This window comes from Delphinus delphis, chromosome 7 (assembly GCF_949987515.2).
Source record: "Delphinus delphis chromosome 7, mDelDel1.2, whole genome shotgun sequence".
NCBI classification, from domain to species: Eukaryota; Metazoa; Chordata; class Mammalia; order Artiodactyla; family Delphinidae; genus Delphinus; species Delphinus delphis.
In genome coordinates, this window is record NC_082689.1 from 93949777 (window position 1) to 93976524 (window position 26748).

At 38.1% G+C, this 26748-nt stretch overlaps 1 protein-coding gene across 4 annotated transcripts in view; it reads right to left on the reverse strand.

Annotated features, from left to right (window-relative positions):
- Nucleotides 1-26748, reverse strand: part of RAB3GAP1 (RAB3 GTPase activating protein catalytic subunit 1) — a 150698-nt gene that overhangs the window by 103711 nt on the left and 20239 nt on the right. For all 4 annotated transcript variants that reach the window (XM_060016892.1, XM_060016891.1, XM_060016890.1 and 1 more), the window contains exons 4-5: nucleotides 6304-6436; nucleotides 4066-4144 (exon numbers count right to left, since the gene is read on the reverse strand). In XM_060016892.1, coding sequence (XP_059872875.1) covers nucleotides 4066-4144; nucleotides 6304-6436 — 212 coding nt within the window. The remainder of the gene's footprint in view (nucleotides 1-4065; nucleotides 4145-6303; nucleotides 6437-26748) is intronic.

A 26748-nucleotide genomic window follows, 5' to 3' on the forward strand; every position in this document is an offset into this window, starting at 1 on the left:
TACCTTTGATAAAGGAGGCAAGAATATACAGTGGAGAAAAGACAGCCTCTTCAATAGTGGTGCTGGGAAAAGTGGACAGGTACATGTAGAAGTATGAAATTACAACACTCCCTAACACCATACACAAAAATAAACTCAAAATGGATTAAAGAGCTAAATGTAAGGCCAGACACTATCAAGCTCTTAGAGGAAAACATAGGCAGAACACTCTATGACAGAAATCACAGCAAGAATCTTTTTGATCCACCTCCTAGAGAAATGGAAATAAAAACAAAAATAAACAAATGGGACCTAACGAAACTTCAAAGCTTTTGCACAGCAAAGAAAAACATAAACAAGACCAAAAGACAACCCTCAGAATGGGAGAAAATATTTGCAAATGAAGCAACTGACAAAGGATTAATCTCCAAAATTTACAAGCAGCTCATGCAGCTCAATAACGAAAAAACAACCCAATCCAAAAATGGGCAGAAGACCTAAATAGACATTTCTCCAGCGAAGATATACAGATTGCCAACAAACACATGAAAGAATGCTCAACATCATTAATCATTAGAAAAATGCAAATCAAAACTACAATGAGATATCATCTCACACTGGTCAGAGTGGCCATCATCAAAAAATCTAGAAACTATAAATGCTGGAGAGGGTATGGAGAAAAGGGAACACTCTTGCACTATTGGTGGGAATGTAAATTGATACAGCCACTATGGAGAACAGTATGGAGATTCCTTAAAAAACTACAAATAGAACTACCATACGACCCAGCAATCCCACTACTGGGCATATACCCTGAGAAGACCATAATTCAAAAAGAGTCACGTGGGCTTCCCTGGTGGCGCAGCGGTTGAAAGTCCGCCTGCCGATGCAGGGGACGCAGGTCTGTGCCCCAGTCCAGGAGGATCCCACATGCCGCGGAGTGGCTGCGCCCGTGGGCCATGGCCGCTGAGCCTGCGTGTCCGGAGCCTGTGCTCCGCCACGGGAGAGGCCACAACAGTGAGAGGCCCACGTACCGCCAAAAAAAAAAAAAAAAAAAGAGTCATGTACCAAAATGTTCATTGCAGCTCTATTTACAATAGCCAGGACATGGAAGCAACCTAAGTGTCCACTGACATATGAATGGATAAAGAAGTTGTGGCACATATGTACAATGGAATATTACTCAGCCATAAAAAGAAACGAATTGAGTTATTTGTAGTGAGGTGGATGGACCTAGAGTCTGTCATACAGAGTGAAGTAAGTCAGAAGGAGAAAAACAAATACCATATGCTAACACATATATATGGAATCTAAGGAAAAAAAAAAGGTCATGAAGAACCTAGGGGTAAGACGGGAATAAAGACACAGACCTACTAGAGAATGGACTTAAGGATACGGGGAGAGGGAAGGGTAAGCTGTGACAACCTGAGATACTGGCATGGACATATATACACTACCAAACGTAAAATAGATAGCTAGTGGGAAGTAGCCGCATAGCACGGGGAGATCAGCTCGGTGGTTTGTGACCACCTAGAGGGGTGGGATAGGGAGGGTGGGAGGGAAGGAAACACAAGAGGGAAGAAATATCGGAACATATGTATATGTATAACTGATTCACTTTGTTATAAAGCAGAAACTAACACACCACTGTAAAGCAATTATACTCCAATAAAGATGTTAAGGGAAAAAAAAAAACCTATACATGTGTTAAAGTTCAGTGAACTGTTCACCAAAAACAAAAAAAGGTCAATTTACTTTATGCTAATTTTAAAAATAAAATATTTAAAAAGCAAATGGGAATATTAAAAAAAAAAAACTACTGGGAGCTCCCTCGTGGCGCTGTGGTTAAGAATCCACCTACCAGGGCTTCCCTGGTGGCGCAGTGGTTGAGAGTCCGCCTGCCAATGCAGGGGACACGAGTTCGTGCCCCGGTCCGGGAAGATCCCACATGCCGCGGAGCAGCTAGGCCCGTGAGCCATGGCCGCTGAGCCTGTGCGTCCGGAGCCTGTGCTCCACAACGGGAGAGGCCACAACAGTGAGAGGCCCGCCCACCGCAAAAAAGAAAAAAAAAAAAGAATCCACCTACCAATGCAGCGGACACAGGTTCAAGCCCTGGTCTAGGAAGATCCCACATGGTGCGAAGCAACTAAGCCCGTGCGCCACAACTACCAAGCCTGCGCTCTAGAGCCCTCAAGCCACAACTACTGAGCCCACGCACCTATAGCCTGTGCTCTGCAACAAGAGAGGCCACCACAATTAGAAGCCTGTCCTCTGCAATAAAGAGTAGCCCCCGCTTGCCGCAACTAGAGGAAGGCCGCGTGCAGCAACGAAGATGCAACGCAGCCAAAAATAAATAAAACAAATAAATTTATTTAAAAAAAAAACTACTAACAAGTGACTTCCGTTAATAAAGAAATCACTAACAAGTGATTTATTAATTTCATACATAGAAAGGTTTCATGTATTTATTCAATGAATATTTAACTATGGACTACTTGTCAAATACACTTTTTTGAAATATATATTAAAAAGCTGAACAGAAATTATATAACAGCAGTGAGATTTTGATATATGCACTATGTGTTATTATCTTATTAAATCCTCACAGTTACTCTCAAAGGCACATATTATTTATTATTCTTACTTTACCAATGCAGAAACCAAATCAGAGAAATTAAATAACTTGCCCAAAGTTGCTGAGATAATAAGTACTTGAGCTAGAAATTAAACATTAGTTTGTCTAATTCAGCGTCTGACCAAACAGTAGACGGTCAATTAATGCTGAATGAATGAATGCACATAAATGCATGCTCTATGATACAAGCTGCCTTCTGACATATTTTGTCATGTTAAATGTATGTATTCACATTTTAAAAGATAAAAGAATCTAGATGGATTAAATTAAATGGGTAATTTATTCATTAAATTCCTTTTGTAGTTAAGTTCACAGTTTTTAAAAGATCAGATTAAAATAACAGGACTATTTGTGAAACATTAACCAGTTTATTGCACTTGCAAATAGTTTTCTTCTTTTTAGTGCTACATAATCTACTTGATATAGTAATCACAATGGAATGAAGAAAAAAGAAACAAACACAGATATTGTCATTTTCCCTTTCCTTAGAAATTCTTTAATAAAAAAAATCAAAAGACCAACTCACACCAACAGAATAATTTAAAACCAGTATATAAATTTCCTTCAACTAGGTCTCCTTCCTTGACCATATACTCATACTTGGGCCATTTTGATGGTAGTATGTTTTAACACCAACCTCTTCAAAATAAAGAGATGCTGAGAATAATTGAAAAAAGATTAAAAGACCTTTAGAAAGTTTAACAGACGTAAGAAAGTTTTGATGTTATCACATAACTGTTTGAGATCAACATTTTATGTCAATTCAATTTTCAGCAATATATATTAAGTTTCCTATGATATTTAAGCGTTCTATGCTAGTCATCAGAACTATAGTTAGGTACAACCTAGATTATGACACATACTGTTCAGAAAGGATTTAACAGCAGGACTATGACTGCTATCCTCAGAAAGGCCTACTTCTAAGGCTGCCCATTGGCTGGTACCTGGGAACCTGGATTTGTGGAGGCGTCTCACCATTTTCCCTAACTGATGAGTTACTGTGCCTAAACTGTTTGTACAAACAAAGCGGTTTATGCTGAACACCTGCTTTCCTTTTAGGAGTCTGAAATTTTGTTATGTAACAGTCAGAGGGTGCCTACGTGACCAGCCCCTAATTAAAAACCTGAGAGCTGAGGCTTTAACAAGCTTCTCTGGTAGAAAACGTTTCATATGTGTTGTCACAACTTGTTGCTAAAGGAACTGAATATGTCCTCTGTGACTCCATTAGGAAAGGACTCTTAAACACTTGCACTTCCTCCAAACTTTGCCTAAGGCACCTTTTCCCTTTGCTGATTTTGCTTTGCATGCTGTCACTCTAAGAAATCCTAGCAATAAGAGCAACTACATGCTGAGCCCAGTGGGAACTCCTAGAAAATCATCAAACCTAGAGTCAGTCATGGGGCCTTCCTGACATACATACTAAAAGTTATCTGAGTAAAATGTATACTTACCATCTTACCAGGCAATGTGCTCTGGGAGGAAAGTCATTATTCATGCACAGCAAATCTTGCATAGATTGTGGAATAACATCTACAGAAATATTTGATAATTAAAAAGTGAGTATGTTCATTCTAAGGCAGAATTTTATCACATGATTTAAAGAAGTCATTCTATGACATGTCTTGCTAGTCCATGTAGTTTTGCGACTGCTGAACGATTTGTATCTAAGGCTAACTCTAAGCTTTGGAGGAAGACCAGCGTCTCGCTTGCTCTCTCCCTTTTCTTTTAAAAAAAAAAAAAAGTCCACAAAAAAATATATATTGATATATATATCATTCCCATGTTTATATTTTCCATTCTTCTAAATCATGATTCGAACAATTTCTCATTCCTTACTAGAAAACCTTGTTTTATTTGTTCTTCTTAGCCTGCCCTTGTCTTTACTTTTCTTCAAAATTATACTTAGAAGTCTGTCAACTCTATACACCTCCCATGGCTAGCCTTTGCTCACCCCTGGCCGTCTTAAATATTCTTGTAAAACCACTACGCAGCTTCTCCTTTATAACCCATATATCTGTAAGTACATGTATTACTATCCATAATAAGATACTAACATCAATGATAATTACTTACACTCGTAAATGCATAATAAATTCAAAGCATAAAGAATAATGTTTATAAAAATATTTCCTGGAACCTCCCTGGAGGTCCAGTGGTTAGGACTCCGCACTTCCACTGTTGGGGGCGCAAGTTCGATCCCTGGTCGGGGAAGATCCCACATGCCACGCTGTGCAGCCAAAAAAAAAAAACCAATTTCCTTTTGCTGTACAGCTATACTTGCTGAGCAAATTTGTATTTTGTTAATTTGAAAAAAGAACAGGAGAACACTAATGACTTGATGCTCTAATTAAAACAATAAGCAACTCCAATAAATAAAAGACCGGTGTTCAAATCTTCTGACCTCTGATAATCGTTTTAAACATGTATCTCCAAATTAATTGAGCTAATGGTTTGCTTGTAGCTTCTACCATTAGTTACAGCTTCAATCACGACCAAATTAAAACTGCCCAATACATACACACATGCAGCAATAATGCCTTAACTACCTTAAATCCATTCACCTTCTCTCATCATCTATTCATCTATTCTCTCATCTCTATTCATCTCAGAAACACTGATTCTAGGGGCTTCCCTGGTGGTGCAGTGGTTGAGAGTCCGCCTGCCGATGCAGGGGACACGGGTTCGTGCCCCGGTCTGGGAAGATCCCATATGCTGCAGAGCGGCTGGGCCCGTGAGCCATGGCCGCTGAGCCTGCGCATCCGGAGCCTGTGCTCCGCAACGGGAGAGGCCACAACAGTGAGAGGCCCACGTACCGCAAAAAAAAAAAAAACTCTTAAAATGGATCTTTCTCTTAAAATGACTGATAATATAAAATCAAGTTGCCTTTGCAAGTTTGTAAATTATGCCTAGCAAATAAAATATATGCCTTTTTGGGGAAGAAACTAACTCTTAAAATTATTTATTAAGCTGCAAATGATGTTTGCTAACTTGAATACTAACTGCAATGCTTATACAAGAGCCTGGTAAACATCAGTAATCATGAGATAGGTGCTTATGTACAGTATCTTATTAAATCCTCCCATTAACCCTCCAGGTAGTATTACTCCATTTTACAAATGAGATCAGTCAAATGTAGAAAGGTCAAGTAACTAGTAAGTAGAAAAACCAGAATTTTAATCCACTTGATCTGACTCTGAAGTCTGGGCTATATCCAAAACATGACACTGACTAATCAATAACTTTTTTAAAATTCTTCAAAGCCCAGCTTAGTTACTTAATTCTCTATAACATCTTCTCTAATCTCTCTGGACTAAAAGTGATCTTTCCTATTCTGAACTCCAGTAAGACTTTGTGCTTTGGGATGGCACTTACCACTTTTTACCTCTTACTATTGTTACTTACTTATAGACCTTATCTCCCCTACTGGAATGTAAACTTTTCTCAGTTGGGCTTAGCAGAGTACCGAGCACATCTCAGGCATTCAATAAATATGTGCTGATTTAATTAATTTTAAAATAAATGATGCTGCAATTTTTCCTCTGCAAAGATCATACTCTATTTCAGATGTGAAACGACTTTGCATATGTAAAATATCTCCAGAGGATACTACTTAATTAAGAGAACTAAATTCATAATTCAAAATTATAATCACTCTTACAAGAGTTTAAAAATATGTAGTACAAACTTACCTTCTAATACTTCATCCTTTCCTTCTTTATCAGGGAATTCTTGTACAAGATAATGATGAGTGATTGAGAACTTGAAATCAGCAAATGAAATCTCATCTGATTTCTCTTCCCATGTGCCAGAAGTAAATATACCCTGTATTTAACAAAAAAAACAAAAAAAGGAAAAACATCTACTTTATGGTATTCAATAGTTACCATCAGGTTTATTAACCACAGATCTTTTTTCCCTTTTTCTGCCCATTAATCTAAAAGTTCGATCCTATATTTATCCTTCCCATGATAAAAGGAAAAGGAAAAATATGTAAGTGAATAAACAAAGAGGAAATTATTTTATAAACTATTTATCAGTGCTCCTTTAGAAGAAAATTCCCCTAGAATATTAACTATCAAGTGACTTACAAAATTGTAATTTTCAAGTAATTTTTGTAAGATGAGTCTCTATATAAAATCATGAATATACAGTAAATCCCATGCCTCTTCACACACCAATAAAACCCCAACATCTTCTCGACCAACAGCAGAATCTGTGAGTAGCTTTTAACTGAAAATAGTTAAGTTTCATAAATTTTAAAAATTATAAAAAAATACACGACAATATTATTTTTATTATAAAGATCTCAAATCTAATAACATCACTACATGGTACACAGAATTACTGGATATCAGAAACTGCTTCAGAAAAAGAAAAGCAAATTTGTAAAATCAATTTAAGTCACATGAAATCTGTAGTACTTATTTGCTTAACAGGTTCTGCAAGCTTCTTTATCAACCTTTGGCATTCAAATATTTTCAATTAAACAGCAACTTCTTCATTGGAAAATATTTTAATTAAAAATTCCAAACAGCCCTCTTACTTACACAACATAACCATAAAAAGGGATTTTTGCCACAAGTCCTCTAGTCTCCCATAGCTATTCTTTCCACTGGAGAGATATTACAGATAGTCATTACAGCATAGCACCATCACTACAAGGCAGAAATACCAACTCAGCAACTTCCAAATACAGATAGCCCAAAACTAGACAGGAAAAATGTAAGGAATGATTCTCTGCATTACTGAATTTTTTAAAAGTGTTTTTCAGACTGTACCTAAGTTTTATGTGTTCCTGGCAAGGTATTTATAATTCTGAATCTTTTTATTAGGAGAATAATCACCATGTATGATACATATCAAAAACTATGATTTTTATACACTGGGTTTCTTTGAAGTGAGGTTAACCTGTGTTAAGATATATATGGCCTGTACCAAAAGTCTCAAACTGCAGTAAGTAATAAATGATATACGTAAGAGCTTGGTTTGCTAGGAAGAATGTCCACAATAAAGCAGTGAAAGCTAAAACTAAGGTGGGGGGGAAAGTCCGGAAAGTGAGAGATAAGTCCCCTTTTCAAGCTTGCAGAAAACCTGAAATTTTTTTTTGCCATATTTTTAATTGAAATATAGTCAATTTACAATGTTATGCTAGTTTCTGATGTACAGCAAAGTGATTCAGTTATACAATCCATACTTTTTCATATTCTTTTCCATTATGGTTTATTACAGAATATTGACTATAGTTCCCTGTGCTATACAATAGGACCTTGCTGTTTATCCATTCTATATATAATAGTTTACACATCTGCTAGTCCCAAACTCCCAGTCCTCCCCTCCCCCTTGGCAATCACAAGTCTGTTCTCTATATGTCTATGAGTCAGTTTCTGTTTCATAGTAAGTTCATTTGTGTCATATTTTATTTTTCTTTTCTTTTTGTGGTACCCGGGCCTCTCACTGTTGTGGCCTCTCCCGTTGTGGAGCACAGGCTCCGGACGCGCAGGCTCAGCGACCATGGCTCACGGGCCCAGCCGCTCCGCAGCATGTGGGACCTTCCCGGACGGGGGCACGAACCCGTGTCCCTTGCACTGGCAGGTGAACTCTCAACCACTGCACCACCAGGGAAGCCCTGTGTCATATGTTAGATTCCACATATAAGTGATACCATATGGTATCTGTCTTTTTCTTTCTGACTTACTTCACTTAGTATGATAATCTCTAGGTCCATCCATGTTGCTGCAAATGGCATTATGAAATATTCCCTTAAAATGATACAAGAAACATTATCTGACCCTAATCCTGCATTCTAGGTACAACTGTCAACCTTACTGAACAGCTATCTCAAGGTGGATTTGGTTGTATTCAATATAGAGGGCATGCAGGTTCTGTATCCAAAACAAACTTTTTAAGATAATTTAGCTTAACTCAAAAACAACACTCCAACCTCCCTCCTTCCATTCCATTATGATAGTCACTTGACACCAAATTCCAGTATGGTGTATATTTACTACTAGAACCAGAAAGGATAACTCTAGTTCAGAATTAATCTAGTAATTCCTCAAAAATAACTTCTGATGGCCCTAATTAGAAAATAAAAAGAATTAAGCACACAGACTAGAAAGAAAGCTGTCTGCATTCACAGATGGCATGATTATGTACATAACATATCCAAAGGAATCTACAAAGTACCAAAACTAACTGAGTTTATAAAGTTGTGGAATTCAAGGTCAGTATACAAAAATCATGTGAATTTTTATATACATATACTGAGCAAACACTTGGGAAATTAATTTTTTTTAAATACCACTCTTATAACATCAAAAAAAATCAAATATCTAGGGAAAAGACAATGAAAGATGAGCAAGAACTCTACCTAAAATACCTCAAAGCATTACTAAAAGATATTAAAGACCTAAACAGAGATATTTCATGTACATGGACTGGAAAACACAACACCATTAAGATGTCGATTCTCCCAAATTGATCTATAACTTCAACACAATCCTAATCAAAATTCCAGCAGGCATTTCGTAAAAACTGCCAAGCTGATTCTAAAACTAACATGAAAATCCAAAGACCCTAGAATAGCTAAAATAATTTTTGATGAAAAGTATACTACCTGATATTAAGATTTACTTTGCTACAGCAATTAAGACAGTACAGTACTGGCATAAGGACAAACAGATCAATGAAACATAACATAGTCCAGAAATATATTCACACTAATACTTCATTTTACAACAGAGGAGCCTCTACAATTCAGTAGGGAAAGGATGGTCTTTTCAACAAATGGTTCTGAAATAATTAGATATTCATATGCAAGAGAACACAGAATATCCTCACAACCTTAAAATAGGCAAAAATTCCTTTGACAAGACACAAAAGTCACTAACAATAAAATCAAAAACTGAGAAAATGAACTTCACTAAAATAAACATGCTCATCAAAAGACACAATTAAGAAAATGATTAGGAAAGCCATAGACTAATGGGAAAACTCAAAATACATATATCTGACAAAAGACTCACAACCAGCATGTACGAAAATAATTTTTAAAACGAAACAATCCAATATTTTTTAATGAGCAAAATACTTGAACAGACACTTAGCAAAAGAAGGTATGAATGACTAATAGTTAACTGTGATGAATCACCAGATACTACTGAATTTCAGTAGTCGACAGCAAAATGCAAATTAAAACCACAATGAGATACCACTTCACACCCAGTAAGATGACTAAAAATAAAAATCTGACAATGCCAACTGTCAGAATGTAGAGCAACTTGAAATCTCACATACTGCTAAGAGTATACAATGGTACAACCTTGTACTTTAGAAAAGTTTGGCAGTTTCTAATAAAACTGAACACAAGACCTAGCAATTCTGCTCCTAAGAATATACTCAAGAAAAATCAAAGCGTATGTTCACCAAATTGTTCATAGCAGATTATTAATAATAAGAAAAAAATGGAAACAATTTAAATATTTATCAATAGGAGAAAGGATAAACACACTGTGGTACAGTCATACGATCCAAAAAATGATGTGTGTAACATGGATGAATTCTTAAAATATTATGTTGAGCAAAAAGTCAGACACGAATGCATAGTGTATGATTCCACTTATATGAAACTCAAGAACGGGTAGAATTAATATATAGTGAAAGAAATAAGAACTATGGTTACTTAAGAGATAGAGAGAAAAACCAGGAATCTTTCTGGGATGATGAAAATTGTTTTTTACTTTAGATGGTAGTAACATGGGTACATACATTTGTCAAAATAAACTGTAAATCTGAATTTTGTTCATTTTACTGTATGTAAACTATAACCCAACAAAGAAAGAACACCTCTTTAAAAAGAGATAAGGAGATATGGGGGAATATTAAACTTCTGAGGAAAATGCGGTAGGTAGGGAGAGGAAGATGCTTTTTTCCCAAGAGAAAAGATAATGGCAATTATGTAAGAACAACATGCACTAAACATCATCATGTGGACCCAACAATCCTTTCCACTCATCTTTCAACTTAATAAATTTTAGGTAATTAAGAAATATTCTCAGCCAGAACTCTGGAGGGCCAAAGACCTCAGCAAGATAAAGGTCACTCTTTTAGTTGAGCCCTTCACAATGTCAGGCCCAGACTATTTTAATAGCTTTCTACTGGTCTCCGTATCCCTACCCTACAATCCTTCTTCCTAAAATATAAATCTGATATTGTTCTTCTGTTTAAAATACTTTAGTGGATTTCCATAACCTATAAGAGGCTTCCAGAGATGTTTAATCAGGTATTCTATCAGTAAAAGATTTTGAGTATCCACCTCCATATATGTATATTTTTATTAACAAATTAAGCATTACTGTAGCAATATATTATGCATATGATATATAAAACAAAAATATTAAAAGGGATATAAACATGTAATATAATTAGAAGTCATAATACAAAAATGGCTTATCACAAGCACCTCTAAGTGTGGCATTACTGGGTTGGCCAAAAGGTTCATTTGGTTTTTTCTGTAAGATGGCTCTAGTAGCACTTAGTTGTCTTTAACTTCATTTGAAACAATTTTGTTAGACTGTATGTGACAGCTGTCATATCAGCATGCATTTAAGAAAAGACTTATCAAAACTGGTGAATTTTTGTGTAGCCATTTTAATACTGAAGATGAAAGAAAAAGAGCAACATTTTCGGCATATCATGCTTTATTATTTCAAGAAAGGTAAAACGCAACTGAAATGCAAAAAAAAGATTTGTGCAGTGTATGGAGAAGGTGCTGTGACTGATCGAATGTGTCAAAAGTGGTTTACGAAGTTTTGTGCTGGAGATTTCTCACTGGACGATGCTCCATGTTCAGGTAGACCAGTTGAAGTTGACAGCTATCAAATCAAAACATTAACTGAGAACAATCAATGTTATACAGTGCGGCAGACAGCCGACATACTCAAAATATCCAAATCAAGCACTGAAAATCATTTGCACCAGCTTGGTTATGTGAATCGCTTTGATGTTTGGGTTCCACATAAGTTAAGTGAAGAAAAACTTCTTGACTGTATTTCCGTATTCAATTCTCTACTTAAATATAACGAAAATGTTCCGTTTTTAAAATAAATTGTGACAGGTGATGAAAAGCAGATACTGTACAATAATGTGGAACGGAAGAGATCGTGGGGAAAGTGAAATGAACTGCCACCAACCACACCAAAGGCCCGTCTTCATCCAAAGAAGGTGATGTTGTATATATGGTGGGATTGGAAGGGAGTCCTTTATTATGACCTCCTTCTAGAAAACCAAACGATTAATTCCAACAAGTATTGCTCCCAGTTAGACCAACTGAAAGCAGCACTCAACAAAGAGCATCCAGAATGAGACAAGAGAAAACGCATAACCTTCCATCAGGATGACGCAAGACCGCATGTTTCTCTGATGACTAGGCAAAAACTGTTACAGCTTGGCTGGTTCTGATTCATCCACTGTATTCACCAGACATTGCATCTTTGGATTTCCATTTATTTCGGTCTTTATAAAATTCTCTTAATGGAAAAAATTTCAATTCCCTGCAAGACTGTAAAAGGCACCTGGAAGAGTTCTTTGCTTAAAAAGGTAAAAAGTTTTGGGAAGATGGAATTATGAAGTTGCCTGAAAAATGGAAGAAGGTAGTGGAACAAAAGGGTGAATACGTTGTTCAATAAAGTTCTTGGTGAAAATGAAGAATGTATCTTTTATTTTTACTTAAAAACCGAAGGCACTTCTTGGACTGGTAGAAACACAAACCCACCAAACTTGGCCCCACCCCTTCGCTGGTTTATCTCCCATGGTTACCTTACACCTACCCTGTGTTACGATCCTAACAACTTGTATTTCCTCAGAGGTGTGCTTTATCTTTGACATCTGGGCACAGACTATTTATCCTGCTCTTCTCTACTTCCTCTTAGCATACCCTTCACATATTCATTCTTCAAAACTTATCCTAAATGTTATTTCCTGTAGAAAATCTGCTTTACTTCCATGAAAGGTAATGATCCTCAATGTCTTGTTCAAATCATTAGAATGGCTTCTTATTCAAGTCACTTACTTATATATCTATTTCTCCATTAGACTGTAAAGAGCAAAGACTACAGTCTATTCTTTGCAGCCCAGAACTTAACAGTGCCTACATGCTTAATAAGTATCTTAGGAATTACCTTTATCAGTATTCACAAAGAAACCCATGTTTTCCAAATATACTGGAAATATTTCAGTAAGTACACAGAATATATAGTCTGAGGTCTAGTCTAACAACTTGAAATACCACACAACCCAGTCCCTAAAGGTATGCTCTCTGACTTGAACTGACATATGTACATCACAGTCCTTATGTTGAGTTCCTCGTGAAGTTAATTTCCTCATGGTATAAATCAAACACGTGGATAAACTCACTGCCTTCCTGGATTAAGGGATTTTCTGTAACACCTAAACATAAGCCATCTTTAATCAAATTTACCAGAATCAAATTTCACATCATAAACAAGCTACCATTAAAAATATAATCTTTCATTATAAAACTAAAACTCTGTTTAAATTACTGTTTAACAAATTATTAAAAATTTTTTCTTCTACTGACAAAAGCAACACATTACTGAAGAGGAAAAAAATATAGTGAAGCATAAAACCTAGTGGTTTTTTTCCATTTCTTTTTTTGAAGAGCACAGAGCTGTGGTTCTCACCCTAATTAGACTTCATAATCAACTACAAGGCTTTCAAAAACATACTGATAACTAGGCTCCAGAACAGACTAATTAAATCAGAATCTCTGAGGTTGTGTCTAAACCCTAGACTTTTTCAAAAGCTCCCCAAGTGATTCTAATGTGCAACCAGGGTAATCAAAACCTTGGTATAAAGCTAAAAATGAAAGTTTTCATACACTGATGGAGGAAATCTTTTTGAACGTTTGCAGTATTGAAATACAAATATTAAAAAGCCATCTATCTATGTTGGGACAACTGAATATCCGCATGCAAAAAAAAAGAAGTTGGAACCTTTATCCTTACACTAGGCATGAAAACTAACACAAAATGGATGACAGACCTAAATGGAAGAGCAAGAACTATAGACACCACCAAGAAAGTGAAAACACAGACCACAATACATGCTGCAACATGGCAAATGGGAAAAAATGTGTGAATTATGTATCTCATAAGGGACTTGTATCCAGAATATACAAAGAACATTTACAAATGAATAATAAAAAGATAAATAATCCAATTTAAAAATGGGCAGGAGGCTTCCCTGGTGGCGCAGTGGTTGAGAGTCTGCCTGCCGATGCAGGGGACACGGGTTCGTGCCCCGGTCTAGGAAGATCCCACATGCCGTGGAGTGGCTGGGCCCGTAGCCATGGCCGCTGAGCCTGTGCGTCCGGAGCCTGTGCTCTGCAACGGGAGAGGCCACAACAGTGACAGGCCCGCGAACCACAAAAAAAAAATAAAATAAAATAAAAATAAAAATGGGCAGGGACTTTCCTGGTAGTCCAGTGCTTAAGACTCCAAGCTTCCACTGCAGGGGGCGCGGGTTTGATCCCTAGTCAGCAACTAAGATCCCACATGCTGCCCAGTGCAGCCAAAAAAATAAAAATAAATAAATAAATCTACTTTAGAAAAAAAATGGGCAAAGGATCTGAATAGACATTTCTCTAAAGAAGATATACAAGTGGCCAATAAGAACATGAGAAAGGACTTCCCTGGTAGCGCAGCAGTTAAGAATCTGCCTGCCAATGCAGGGGAAATGGGTTCGAGCCCTGGTCTGGGAAGATCCCACATGCTGCAGAGCAACAAAGTCCAGGCACCACAACTACTGAGCCTGTGCTCTGGAGCCTGCGAGCCACAACTACTGAGCCCACAGACTGCAACTACTGAAGCCCACGCACCTAGAGCCCGTGCTCTGGAACAAGAAAAGCCACCACAATGAGAAGCCTGCACACCGCAACAAAGAGTAACCCCCACTCAACGCAACTAGAGAAAGCCCATGCACAGCAACAAAGACCCAATGCAGCCAAAAAATATAAATTAATAAATTAAAATAACATGAGAAAATGTTCAACATGAACAGCCATTAGGAAACTGCAAATCAAAGCCACAGTGAGACATCACTTCATATCCACTAGGATGGCTATAATTAAAAGATAATATCAAGGGAGGAGATCAATTGGTGGAGTAGGAGAATGCTGAGCTCACCTCCCCACAGGAACACATCACAATACAGCTACATGAGGAATTCTTATTGAAAACAAATTGGAGAATGATAGAAGAACTCTTCTTCAACCAAGGCTATGAGGAAAGATCCACACAAAGTCAGGTAGAAATTGAGGAGAAGCAATCAGGATCTGCAGCACTAGGAGGGGACACAGAAGAGGAGACGGATATCACAGGCTCAGAGATCCTCCGTGGGGAGTGAGTGGTCCAAGCCACATATTGAGCACCACCTCCCTGGGGTTCAATACCAGGAAGATGTGTCTCCTTAGCTGGTTTGAAAACTAGTGGGACTTATAGGAGGGCTATAAGAAACCGAGATTCTACTCCTGAAGAATGCACACACATGCTTGCTTACTCCCAGGAATAAGGCCTAGGAAGAAGAGTGAAACTTCCTTGGGCTCTGGCTGGTTTCCCAAAACCACACACAAACTGGGCACCCTGGCCCACACCAAGCACCTCTCCAGCACCTCTAGCTATTTATTTATTTATTTTATTTATTTATTTATCTTTGGCTGCACTGGGTCTTCACTGCTGCATGCGGGCTTTCTCTACTTGTGGCAAGCGGGAGCTACTCTTCGTTATGGTGCACGGGTTTCTCATTGCAGTGGCTTTTCTTGTTGCGGAACACGGGCTCTAGGCGCACGAACTTCAGTAGTTGTAGCACACGGGCTCAGTAGTTGTGGCTTGCGGGCTCCAAAGCGCTGGCTCAGTAGTTGTGGTGCACAGGCTTAGGTGCTCCGCGGCATGTGGGATCTTCCCAAACCAGGGCTCGAACGCCTGTCCCCTGCATTGGCAGGTGGATTCTTAACTACTGCGCCACCAGGGAAGCCCCAGACATTTTTTAAATGTCTGTACAGATTACTTCCCTGCCCTTCAGGATAAAGACACTGAGTGTCTACTAAGCCAAGTAATTAATGTGTAATTATGTGTGTATGTTCATGTTTGTGTGTCTGCATACATAAAATCTAACGCTGTCATATAAGTTTCAACCCTATTTTATAGATAAGAAAAGGTTGAAAGATTTAAAAACCTGTCCAAGGCTACCATACCATTAAGTACTAAAGCTAGAATTTGATCCACCACAGCCTGGTTCTTTCCAGTAGAAGCTAAGGCAGATAGACATAAACACGCACATATACATATATAAATTCAATAGTACATACGTGAACAAGATAAACAAAGAGAACAATATATGGGTCAGAGCTTAAGGAGATGGTTGGATAAATATCAAGTGAGTCAGAAATGGATTCATTCAGAAAAGGGGATCCCCATTAGTCTGTAGGTAAGGTAAGGCTAATAAGAAAGAACAGATAATGGTCTGGGGCAGGACACTGGATGTCAAATTTAGGGAACAAATAGTCCAATTCAGCTGAAGTTTCCTAGAAGGAATAGAGAAAAAAAGGTAGAGAGAGACCTGACAGTGGATGTCTACGAATATCAGTTCTAGGAGTTTCAACTTCACCCTGTGGGCAATGAAGAGCCTTTGAAGGCTTCTGTGTAGGCTTGTAACGTGATAACGGTTATTAGTTGAGGAGAATTCCTCTGAACACCCTGGATGGAAAGAAGAAATAGGAAAGAGCTAAGGTAGGGAAGAGGATAGGAAAAAATATTTGCAGGTTATGTATCATATACTGGGTAGGCCAAAACGTTCTTTGGGTTTTTCCATAACATCTTATGGAAAAACCCGAACGAACATTTTGGCCAACTCAATAAGAGATTAATATCTAGAATGTAATAAAAAACTCTTACAACTTAACATGTGCATTAAAAAGTGAGCAAAGAGACCTTCAAGATGGCAGAGGAGTAAGACATGGAGATCACCTTCCTCCCCACAAATATATCAGAAATACATCTACATGTGGAACAACTCCTACAGAACACCTACTGAACTGTGGCAGAAGACTGAGACTTCGCAAAAGGCAAGAAACTCCCCCACGTACCTGGGTAGGGCAAAAGAAAAAACAGAGACGAAAGAATAAGGACAGAACCTGCACCTCTGGGAGGGAACCTGCACCTCTGGGAGGGAGCTGTGAAGGAGGAAAAGTTTCCACACACTAGGAAGCGCCTTCACGAGCAGAGACCGAGGGTGGGCAGGGGGGGGAAGCTTCGGAGCCACAGACGACAGCGCAGCAACAGGGGTGCAGAGGGCAAAGCGGAGAGATTTCCGCACAGAGGATGGGTGCTGACCAGCACTCACCAGACCGAGAGGCTTGTCTGCTCACTCACCGGGACGGGCAGGGGCTGGGAGCTGAGCCTCGGGCTTCGGAGATCAGACCCCAGGGAGAGGACTGGGGTTGGCTGCATGAAAACAGCCTGAAGGGGGCTAGTGCGCCACAGCTAGCCAGGAGGGAGTCCGGGAGAAACTCTGGACCTGCCTAAGAGGCAAGACACCATTGTTTCCGGGTGCAGAAGGAGAGGGAATTCAGAGCATCGCCTAAACGAGCTCCAGAGATGGGCGCGAGCTGCGGCTATCAGCATGGACACTAGACGAGCATGAGATGCTAAGGCTGCTGCTGCAGTCACCAAGAAGCTTGTGCGCAATCACAGGTCACTATCCACACCACCCCTCCCAGGAGCCTGTGCAGCCCGCCACTACCAGGGTCCCGTGATCCAGGGACAACTTCCCTAGGAGAACACATGGGGCCTCAGGCTGTTGCAATGTCACACCGGCCTCTGCTGTCACAGGCTCGCACTGCATTCTCTACCCTCCACCTCCCCCAGGCCTCAGTGAGCCAGAGCCCCCTAATCAGCTGCTACTTTAAACCCATCCTGTCTGGGCAGGAACAGACGCCCTCAGGAGACCTACACGCAGAGCCGGGGCCAAATCCAAAGCTCAACCCCAGGAGCTGTGAGAACAAAGAAAGGAAAGGGAAATCTCTCCCAGCAGCCTCAGGAGCAGCGGATTAAATCTCCACAATCAACTTGATGTACCCCGCATCACTGAAGTACCTGAATAGACAAAAAATCATCCCAAATTGAGGCGGTGGACTCTGGGGGCAACTGTAGACTTGGGGTTTGCTTTCTGCATCTAATTTATTTCTGGTTTTATGTTTATCTTAGTTTAGTATTCAGAATTTATCATCATTGATAGACTTATTGATTTGCTTGCTCTCTCTTTTTATAAGGATTATATATATTTTTTTCCTTTTTGTCTTTTTGTGGGTGTAGATGTATGCTTCTTTGTGTGATTTTGCCTGTATAACTGCTTTTACCACTTGTCCTACGGTTCTGTCTGTCTGTTTTTGTTTTTGTTTTCTTAGTATAGTTTTTAGCACTTGTTATCACTGGTGGATTTGTTTTTTGGTTTGGTTGCTCTCTTCTTTCTTTTCTTTTCTTTTTTTTATTACTTTTTAATTTTTTGTTATTTTTAATAATTTTTTTTATTTTAATAACTATTTTTTTTTAATTTTTTTTTCTCCCTTTTCTTCTGAGCCATGTGGCTGACAGGGTCTTGGTGCTCTGGCCGGTTGTCAGGCCTGTGCCTCTGAGGTAGGAGAGACGAGTTCAGGACATTGGTCCACCAGAGACCTCCCAGCTCCAAGTAATAACAAATGGCAAAAGTCCTCCCAGAGATCTCCATCTCAATGCTAAAACACAGCTCCACTCAACGACCAGCAAGCTACAGTGCTGGAAACCCTATGTGAAACAACTAACAAGACAGGAACACAACCCCACCCATTAGCACAGAGGCTGCCTAAAATCATAGTAAGTCCACAGACACCCCAAAACACACCACCAGACGTGGACCAGCCCACCAGAAAGACAAGATCCAGACTCATCAACCAGAACACAGGCACCATTCCCCTCCACCAGGAAGCCTACAAAACCCACTGAAGCAACATTAGCCACTGGGGACAGATACCAAAAACAACATGAACCACGAACCTGCAGCCTGTGAAAAGCAGACCCCAAACACAGTAAGGTAAGCAAATTGAGAAGAGAGAGAAACACACAGCGGATGAGGGAGCAAGGTAAAAACCCACCAATCACACAAAGGAACAGGAAATAGGCAGTCTACCTGAAAAACAATTCAGAGTAATGATAGTCAAGATGATCCAAAATCTTGTAAATACAACAGAGAAAATGCAAGAAACACTGAACAAGGACCTAAAAGAACTAAAGAGCAAACAAATAATGATGAACACCACAATAAATGAATTTGAAAAATCTCTAGAAGGAATCAATAGAGAATAAATGAGGCAGAAGAATGGATAAGGGACCTGGAAGATAAAATAGTGGAAGTAACTACTGCAGAGCAGATTAAAAAAAAAAAACAATGAAAAGAATTGAGGAGAGTCTCAGAGACCTCTGGGACATTAAATGAACCAACATTCAAATTATAGGGGTCCCAGAAGAAGAAGAAAGAAAGAAAGAGACTGAGAAAATATTTGGAAAAATTATAGTTCAAAACTTTCCTAACATGGGAAAGGAAATAGTCAATCAATACCAGGAAGGGCAGAGAGTCCCATACAGGATAAAACCTAGGAAAAACACACCAAGACACATATTAAGCAAACTATCAAAAATTCAATACAGAGAAAAAATATTAAAAGCAGCAAGGGAAAAACAACAAATAAGACACAAGGGAATCCCCATAAGGTTAACAGCTGATCTTTCAGCAGAAACTCTGCAAGCCAGAAGGGACTGGCAGGACATATTTAAAGTGATGAAAGAGAAAAACCTACAACCAAGATTACTCTCCCCAGCAACAATCTCTTTCAGATTTGAGGGAGAAATTAAAACCTTAAGAGATAAGCAAAGGCTAAGAGAATTCAGCACCACCAAACCAGCTTTACAACAAATGTTAAAGGAACTTCTCTAGGCAGGAAATGCAAGAGAAGGAAAAGACCTACAATAACAAACCCAAAACATTAAGAAAATGGTAACAGAAACATACATATCGATAACTACCTTAAATGCTCTAAGCAAAAGACACACACTGGCTGAATGGATACAAAAACAGAACCCATATATATGCTGTCTACAAGAGACCCACTTCAGACACATACAGACTGAAAGTGAGGGGATGGAAAAAGGTATTCCATGCAAACGGACACCAAAAGAAAGCTAGAGCAGCAATTCTCATATCAGACAAAATAGACTTTAAAATAAAGATTATTACAAAAGACAAAGAAAGATACTACATAATGCTCAAGGTATCAATACAAGAAGATATAACAATTGTAAATATTTATGCACCCAATATAGGAGCACCTCAATACATAAGGCAAATGCTAACAGCCATAAAAGGGGAAATCAACAGTAACACAATCATAGTAGGGGACTTTAACACCCCACTTTCACCAATGGACAGATCATCCAAAATGAAAATAAATAAGGAAACACAAGCTTTAAATGATACATTAAACAAGATGGACTCAATTGATATTTATAGGACATTCCATCCAAAAACAACAGAATACATCTCAAGTGCTAATGGAACATTCTCCAGGACAGATCATATCTTGGGTCACAAATCAAGCCTTGGGTAAATTTAAGAAAATTGAAATCGTATCAAGTATCTTTTCTGACCACAACGATGAGACTAGATATCAACTGCAGGAAAAAAACTGTACAAAATACAAACACATGGAGGCTAAACAATACACTACTAAATAACCAAGAGACCACTGAAGAAATCAAAGAGGAAATCAAAAAATACCTAGAAACAAATGACAATGAAAACACGATGACCCAAAACCTATAGGATGCAGCAAAAGCAGTTCTAAGAGGGAAGTTTATAGCAATACAATCCTACCTCAAGAACAAGAAACACCTCAAACAACCTAACCTTGCACCTAAAGCAATTAGAGAAAGAAGAACAAAAAAACCCTAAAGTTAGCAGAAGGAAAGAAATCATAAGAATCAGATGAGAAATAAATGAAAAAGAAATGAAGGAAACAATACCAAACATCAATAAAACTAAAAGCCAGTTCTTTGAGAAGATAAACAAAATTGATAAACCATTAGCCAGACTCATCAAGAAAAAAGAGAGAAGACTCAAATCCAAACAATTAAAAATGAAAAAGGGTAAGTAACAACTGACACTGCAGAAATACAAAGGATCATGAGAGACTACTACAAGCAACTGTATGCCAATAAAATGGACAACCTGGAAGAAATGGACATATTCTTAGAAAAGCACAACCTTCCAAGACAGAACAAGGAAGAAATAGAAAACATAAACAGACCAATCACAAGCACTGAAACTGAAACTGTGATTAAAAATCTTCCAACAAACAAAAGCCCAGGACCAGATGCCTTCACAGGTGAATTCTATCAAACACTTACAGAAGAGCTAACACCTATCCTTCTCAAACTCTTCCAAAAATATAGCAGAGGGAGGAACACTCCAAAACTCATTCTACAAGGCCACCATCACCCTGATACCAAAACCAGACAAAGATGTCATAAAGAAAGAAAACTACAGGCCAATATCACTGATGAACATCGATACAAATATCCTCAACAAAATACTAGCAAACAGATTCCAACAGCACATTAAAAGGATCATACACCATGGTCAAGCAGGGCTTATCCCAGGAATGCAAGGATTCTTCAATATACACAGATCAATCAATGTGATAAACCACATTAACAAACTGAAGGAGAAAAACCACATGATCCTCTCAAATGATGCAGAAAAAGCTTTCGACAAAATTCAACACCCATTTATGATAAAAAAAAAAAAAAACCTCCAGAAGGTAGGCACAGAGGGAACTTTCCTCAACATAATAAAGGCCATATATGACGAACCCACAGACAACATCGTTCTCAATGGTGAAAAACTGAAACCATTTCCTCTAAGATCAAGAACAAGACAAGGTTGTCCACTCTCACCACTATTATTCAACACAGCTTTGGAAGTTTTAGCCACAGCAATCAGAGAAGAAAAAGAAATAAAAGGAATTCAAATCGGAAAAGAAGAAGTAAAGCTGTCACTGTTTGCAGATGACGTGACGCTATATGTACAGAATCCTAAAGATGCTACCAGAAAACTACTAGAGCTAATCAATGAATTTGGCAAAGTAGCAGGATACAAAATTAATGCACAGAAATCTCTTGCATTCTTATACACTGATGATGAAAAATCTGAAAGAGAAATTAAGGAAACCCTCCCATTTACCACTGCAACAAAAAGAATAAAATACCTAGGAATAAACCTACCTAAGGAGACAAAAGACCTGTATGCAAAAAACTACAAGACAGTGATGAAAGAAATTAAAGACGATACAAATAGCTGGAGAAATATACCATGTTCTTGGATTGGAAGAATCAACATTGTGAAAGTGACTATATTATCCAAAGCAGTCTACAGATTCATTGCTATCCCTATCAAACTACCACTGGCATTTTTAACAGACCTAGAACAAAACATTTCACAGTTTGTATGGAAACACAAAAGACCCCGAATAGCCAAAGCAATCTTGAGAAAGAAAAACGGAGCTGGAGGAATCAGGCTCCCTGACTTCAGACTATGCTACAAAGCTACAGTAATCAAACAGTATGGTACTGGAACAAAAAAAGAAATATAGATCAATGGAACAGGACAGAAAGCCCAGAAATAAACCCACACACATATGGTCACCTTATCTTTGATAAAGGAAATATCTTTGATAAAGGAGGCAAGAATATACAGTGGAGAAAAGACAGCCTCTTCAATAAGTGGTGCTGGGAAAACTGGACAGGTACATGTAAAAGTATGAAGTTAGAATACTCCCTAACACCATACACAAAAAAAAACTCAAAATGGATTAAACACAATGTAAGGCCAGACACTATCAAACTGGCCTTATACTATCAAACTCTTAGAGGAAAACACAGGCAGGACACTCTATGACATAAATCACAGTAAGATCCTTTTTACCCACCACCTAGAGAAATGGAAATAAAAACAAAAATAAACAAATGGGACCTAATGAAACTTCAAAGCCTTTGCACAGCAAAGGAAACCATAAACAAGACCAAAAGACAATCCTCAGAATGGGAGAAAATATTTGCAAATGAAGCAACTGACAAATGATCAGTCTCCAAAATTTACAAGCAGCTCATGCAGCTCAATAACAAAAAAACAAACAACCCAATCCAAAAATGGGCAGAAGACCTAAACAGACATTTCTCTAAAGAAGATATACAGATTGCCAACAAACACATGAAAGAATGCTCAACATCATTAATCATTAGAGAAATGCAAATCAAAACTACAATGAGATACCATCTCACACCAGTCAGAATGGCCACCATCAAAAAATCTAGAAACAATAAATGCTGGAGAGGGTGTGGAGAAAAGGGAACACTCTTGCACGGTTGGTGGGAACGTAAACTGATACAGCCACTATGGAGAACAGTATGGAGGTTCCTTAAAAAACTACAAATAGAACTACCATACGACCCAGCAATCCCATTACTGGGCATATATCCTGAGAAAACCATAATTCAAAAAGAGTCATGTACCAAAATGTTCACTGCAGCTCTATTTACAATAGCCAGGACATGGAAGCAACCTAAGTGTCCATCAACTGATGAATGGATAAAGAAAATGTGGCTCATATTTACAATGGAGTATTACTCAGCCATAAAAAGAAAAGAAATTGAGTTATTTGTAGTGAGGTGGATGGACCTAGAATCTGTCATACAGAGTGAAGTCAGTCAGAAAGAGAAAAACAAATACCGTATGCTAACATATATACATGGAATCTAAAAAAAAAAAAAAAAAGGTTCTGAAGAACCTCAGCCCAGGACAGGAATAAAGACACAGACGTACAGAATGGACCTGAGGACACGGGGAGGGGGAAGGGTATGCTGGGACGAAGTGAGACAGTGGCATGGACCAAATGTGAAACAGATAGCTAGTTGGAAGCTGCCACATAGCACAGGAAGATCAGCTTGGTGCTTTGTGACCACCTAGAGGGGTGGGATAAGGAGGGTGGGAGGGAGACGCAAGAGGAAGGAGATATGGGGATTTATGTATAGCTGATACACTTTGTTATAAAGCAGAAATTAACACACCATTGGTAAGCAATTATACTCCATTAAAGATGTTAAACAAAAATGAGCAAAATCATCTCCATAGCAGATATACAAAATGGCCAATAAGCACAAGAAAAGATGCTCAACATCACTAATCATTAGGGAAATGCAAAACAAAGCCACAATGACATCAAAACCACTTTACACCCATTAAGATGGCCACAAAAAAAAAAAAAAAAAAAAAAAACAAGTGTTGGTGTGGATGGGGAGAAACTGGAACCCCTGTGCATTGCCAGTGGAAATGTAAAATGATGCAGCTGCTGTGGAAAACAATATGGTGGTTCTTCAAAAACTTAAAAATAGAACTACCAATGATCTAGCAATTCTATTTTTGGGTATATACCCAGAAGACTTAAAAGCAGGGACTCAAACTGGTATTTGTACAACCATATTCATAGCAGCATTATTTGCGATAGCCAAAGGTAGAAGCAACCTGTGTCTAATGACAAATAAATGAATGGATTAATAAAGTGTAGCATATACATACAATGGAATTTTATTTCAGCCTTAAAAAGGAATGAAACTGATACACACTACAATATGGGTAAACTTTGAAGACACTATGCTAAGAGAAACAAGCCAGACATAAATATTGGATGATTCCTCTCATATGATATTGTTAGTGTTTAATGAGTATAGTTTCAGTTCAGGATGATGAAAAAGTTCTCGATATGGATGGTGGTAATCATTGCACAACAGTGTGAATGCACTTAATTAATGCCTGAAGTGTACACTTAACAATGGTTAAATTGGTAATTTTTTTACAAGTTTTCTTATGTTCTTTACTAAAATGAAAAATTTTTGTAATGCAAAAGGCACATTCAAATTAAAAGAAAAATGACAGGCTAGGCAAAAGATCTGAAACACAGTTATTAACAAAGCCCTTCTATAACTCAATAAGAAAGACAGTAGAAAATTGGTCAATGTATATAATGAGCAATGAGCAATCGAAAGGGAAATTCTAATGTTTAATAAACATGAAGGAACACTCATTTTCAACAGTGCTCAGGAAAATAAAAATTAGACAGTTTTATATTGACAAAAATATAATGAAAATCGTGTTGGAGGACTGAGGAAATGTGTGCATTCATGTGCCATGCATGAGGAGAGCAGAAGTACATTCAATCATCTTGGTGGAAAACAAAGCTGTATTTATCAAAAATAAAAAACACATTCCCTTTGACTTAGTAATCCTACTTTTAGAAGTGTTATAGAAATATTCATACAAGTCTGGAAATGTATGTACAAAAATGCTTACTACCCCAGTGCTACAACTGCAAAAATTGAAAATTAAATATCCTTTCAATAGGAATATAAACAAAGACATTATGGTACAGTTATACAGTACACTACAATGCAAGCATTAAAATAATGAGATAAATGCCTGTGTCTTATCTTGGAAAAAAAGCCAACAAAATACAAAGTTTTTTTAAAAAGGCAGTTGTAGCACAAAACAGATCTTTTTTTTTTAAAGGTATGACACACACACGGGATAGAATATCAAACAGTTAAACACTGTTAGCTCTGAAAGGAGATGGGCGGAAGGGAAGTGATGAGGAGGAAACTGTCACTTTTGAAATACAAACATTATTTGATTTGGTTATATTATTTTTGTAATTACAGGGTATTTTAAATTTTAATAAAAATATTCTGACCTCAAAACTACAGAATGGAAAGGACAGGAAAGACAATTTCAGGAAACTGACTTCAGAAGACAACCTTCTAGGCCATATGACAGATATCTTGCCCCCAAATATTTCTCCATACAATCTAAAGCTGTTTATTTACTTTTCTTACATTTTTCTGAAATTCCACTGGTGTCCTCTTAAAAACATTAAAAACTTGAGCATTATATGGTGGAAAGGAATTCAGGCTAGGAGCCCAAAAGCAGTTCCTGTGAATTACTTTAGTCATTGATAGGATAAGGAACTCTCCCTGGAAGAGTAACAATTTCAATTTCATTTTTATTTTCCTTTAGCATTTTAGTAACATACGAAACCAAAATACTTTTTGTAAGATCAAGTGATTATCACCCATTCAAATCTTTTTTAAATAAATTAATAAAAAACTACACTCTACTATCCCAAGTAAGATTAGCATTATATTTTGGAGATGGGGATAGAAACAGGAAACAAAGGAAAGAAGTAGGTAATTTTGGAGCATTCAACATTTTAAGGGCAGGGCGGACCGTCAAAACTTGAGGCCAGGATACCAGAGACTGAGTAAAAGACTAGGGAGGTAGAGGTACATATATTAAGGACAAATTTCACTGACTTAAAAATTATTAGACCTGTGTGTGGGGTACAGAACTTCATGATCGGACTTCCCTGGTGGCACAGTGGTTAAGAATCCGCCTGCCAATGCAGGGGACACGAGTTCAAGCCCTGGTCCGGGAAGATCCCACATGCTGCAGAGCAACCAAGCCCGTGCGTCACAACTACTGAGCCTGCGCTCTAGAGCCCACGAGCCACAACTATTGAGCCCACGTGCCACAACTGAAGCCCACACGCCTAGAACCCGTACTCCTCAACAAGAGAAGCCACTGCAGCGAGAAGTCCACGCACTACAACAAGTAGCCCCCGCTCACTGCAACTAGAGACAGTCTGTGCGCAGCAACAAAGAACGCAGCCAAAATTTAATTAAAAAAAAAACTTCATGATCAAGTAAGCCTTTGGATATGTACTCAACCAAAACAAAACACATTAATTTTTTAAATAGTAAATGCATACGAAACAAAATTTAAAATAGTAGCTTTTATTTAATCTTTTTTAAGTCACAGGTTCCTTTAAGTATCGATGAAAGCTCTGGACCATCTGCCAGGAAAATCATGCATATTCACATTAAAAATTAAGCATGTATAAAAAAATTAAGCATGTACACAAT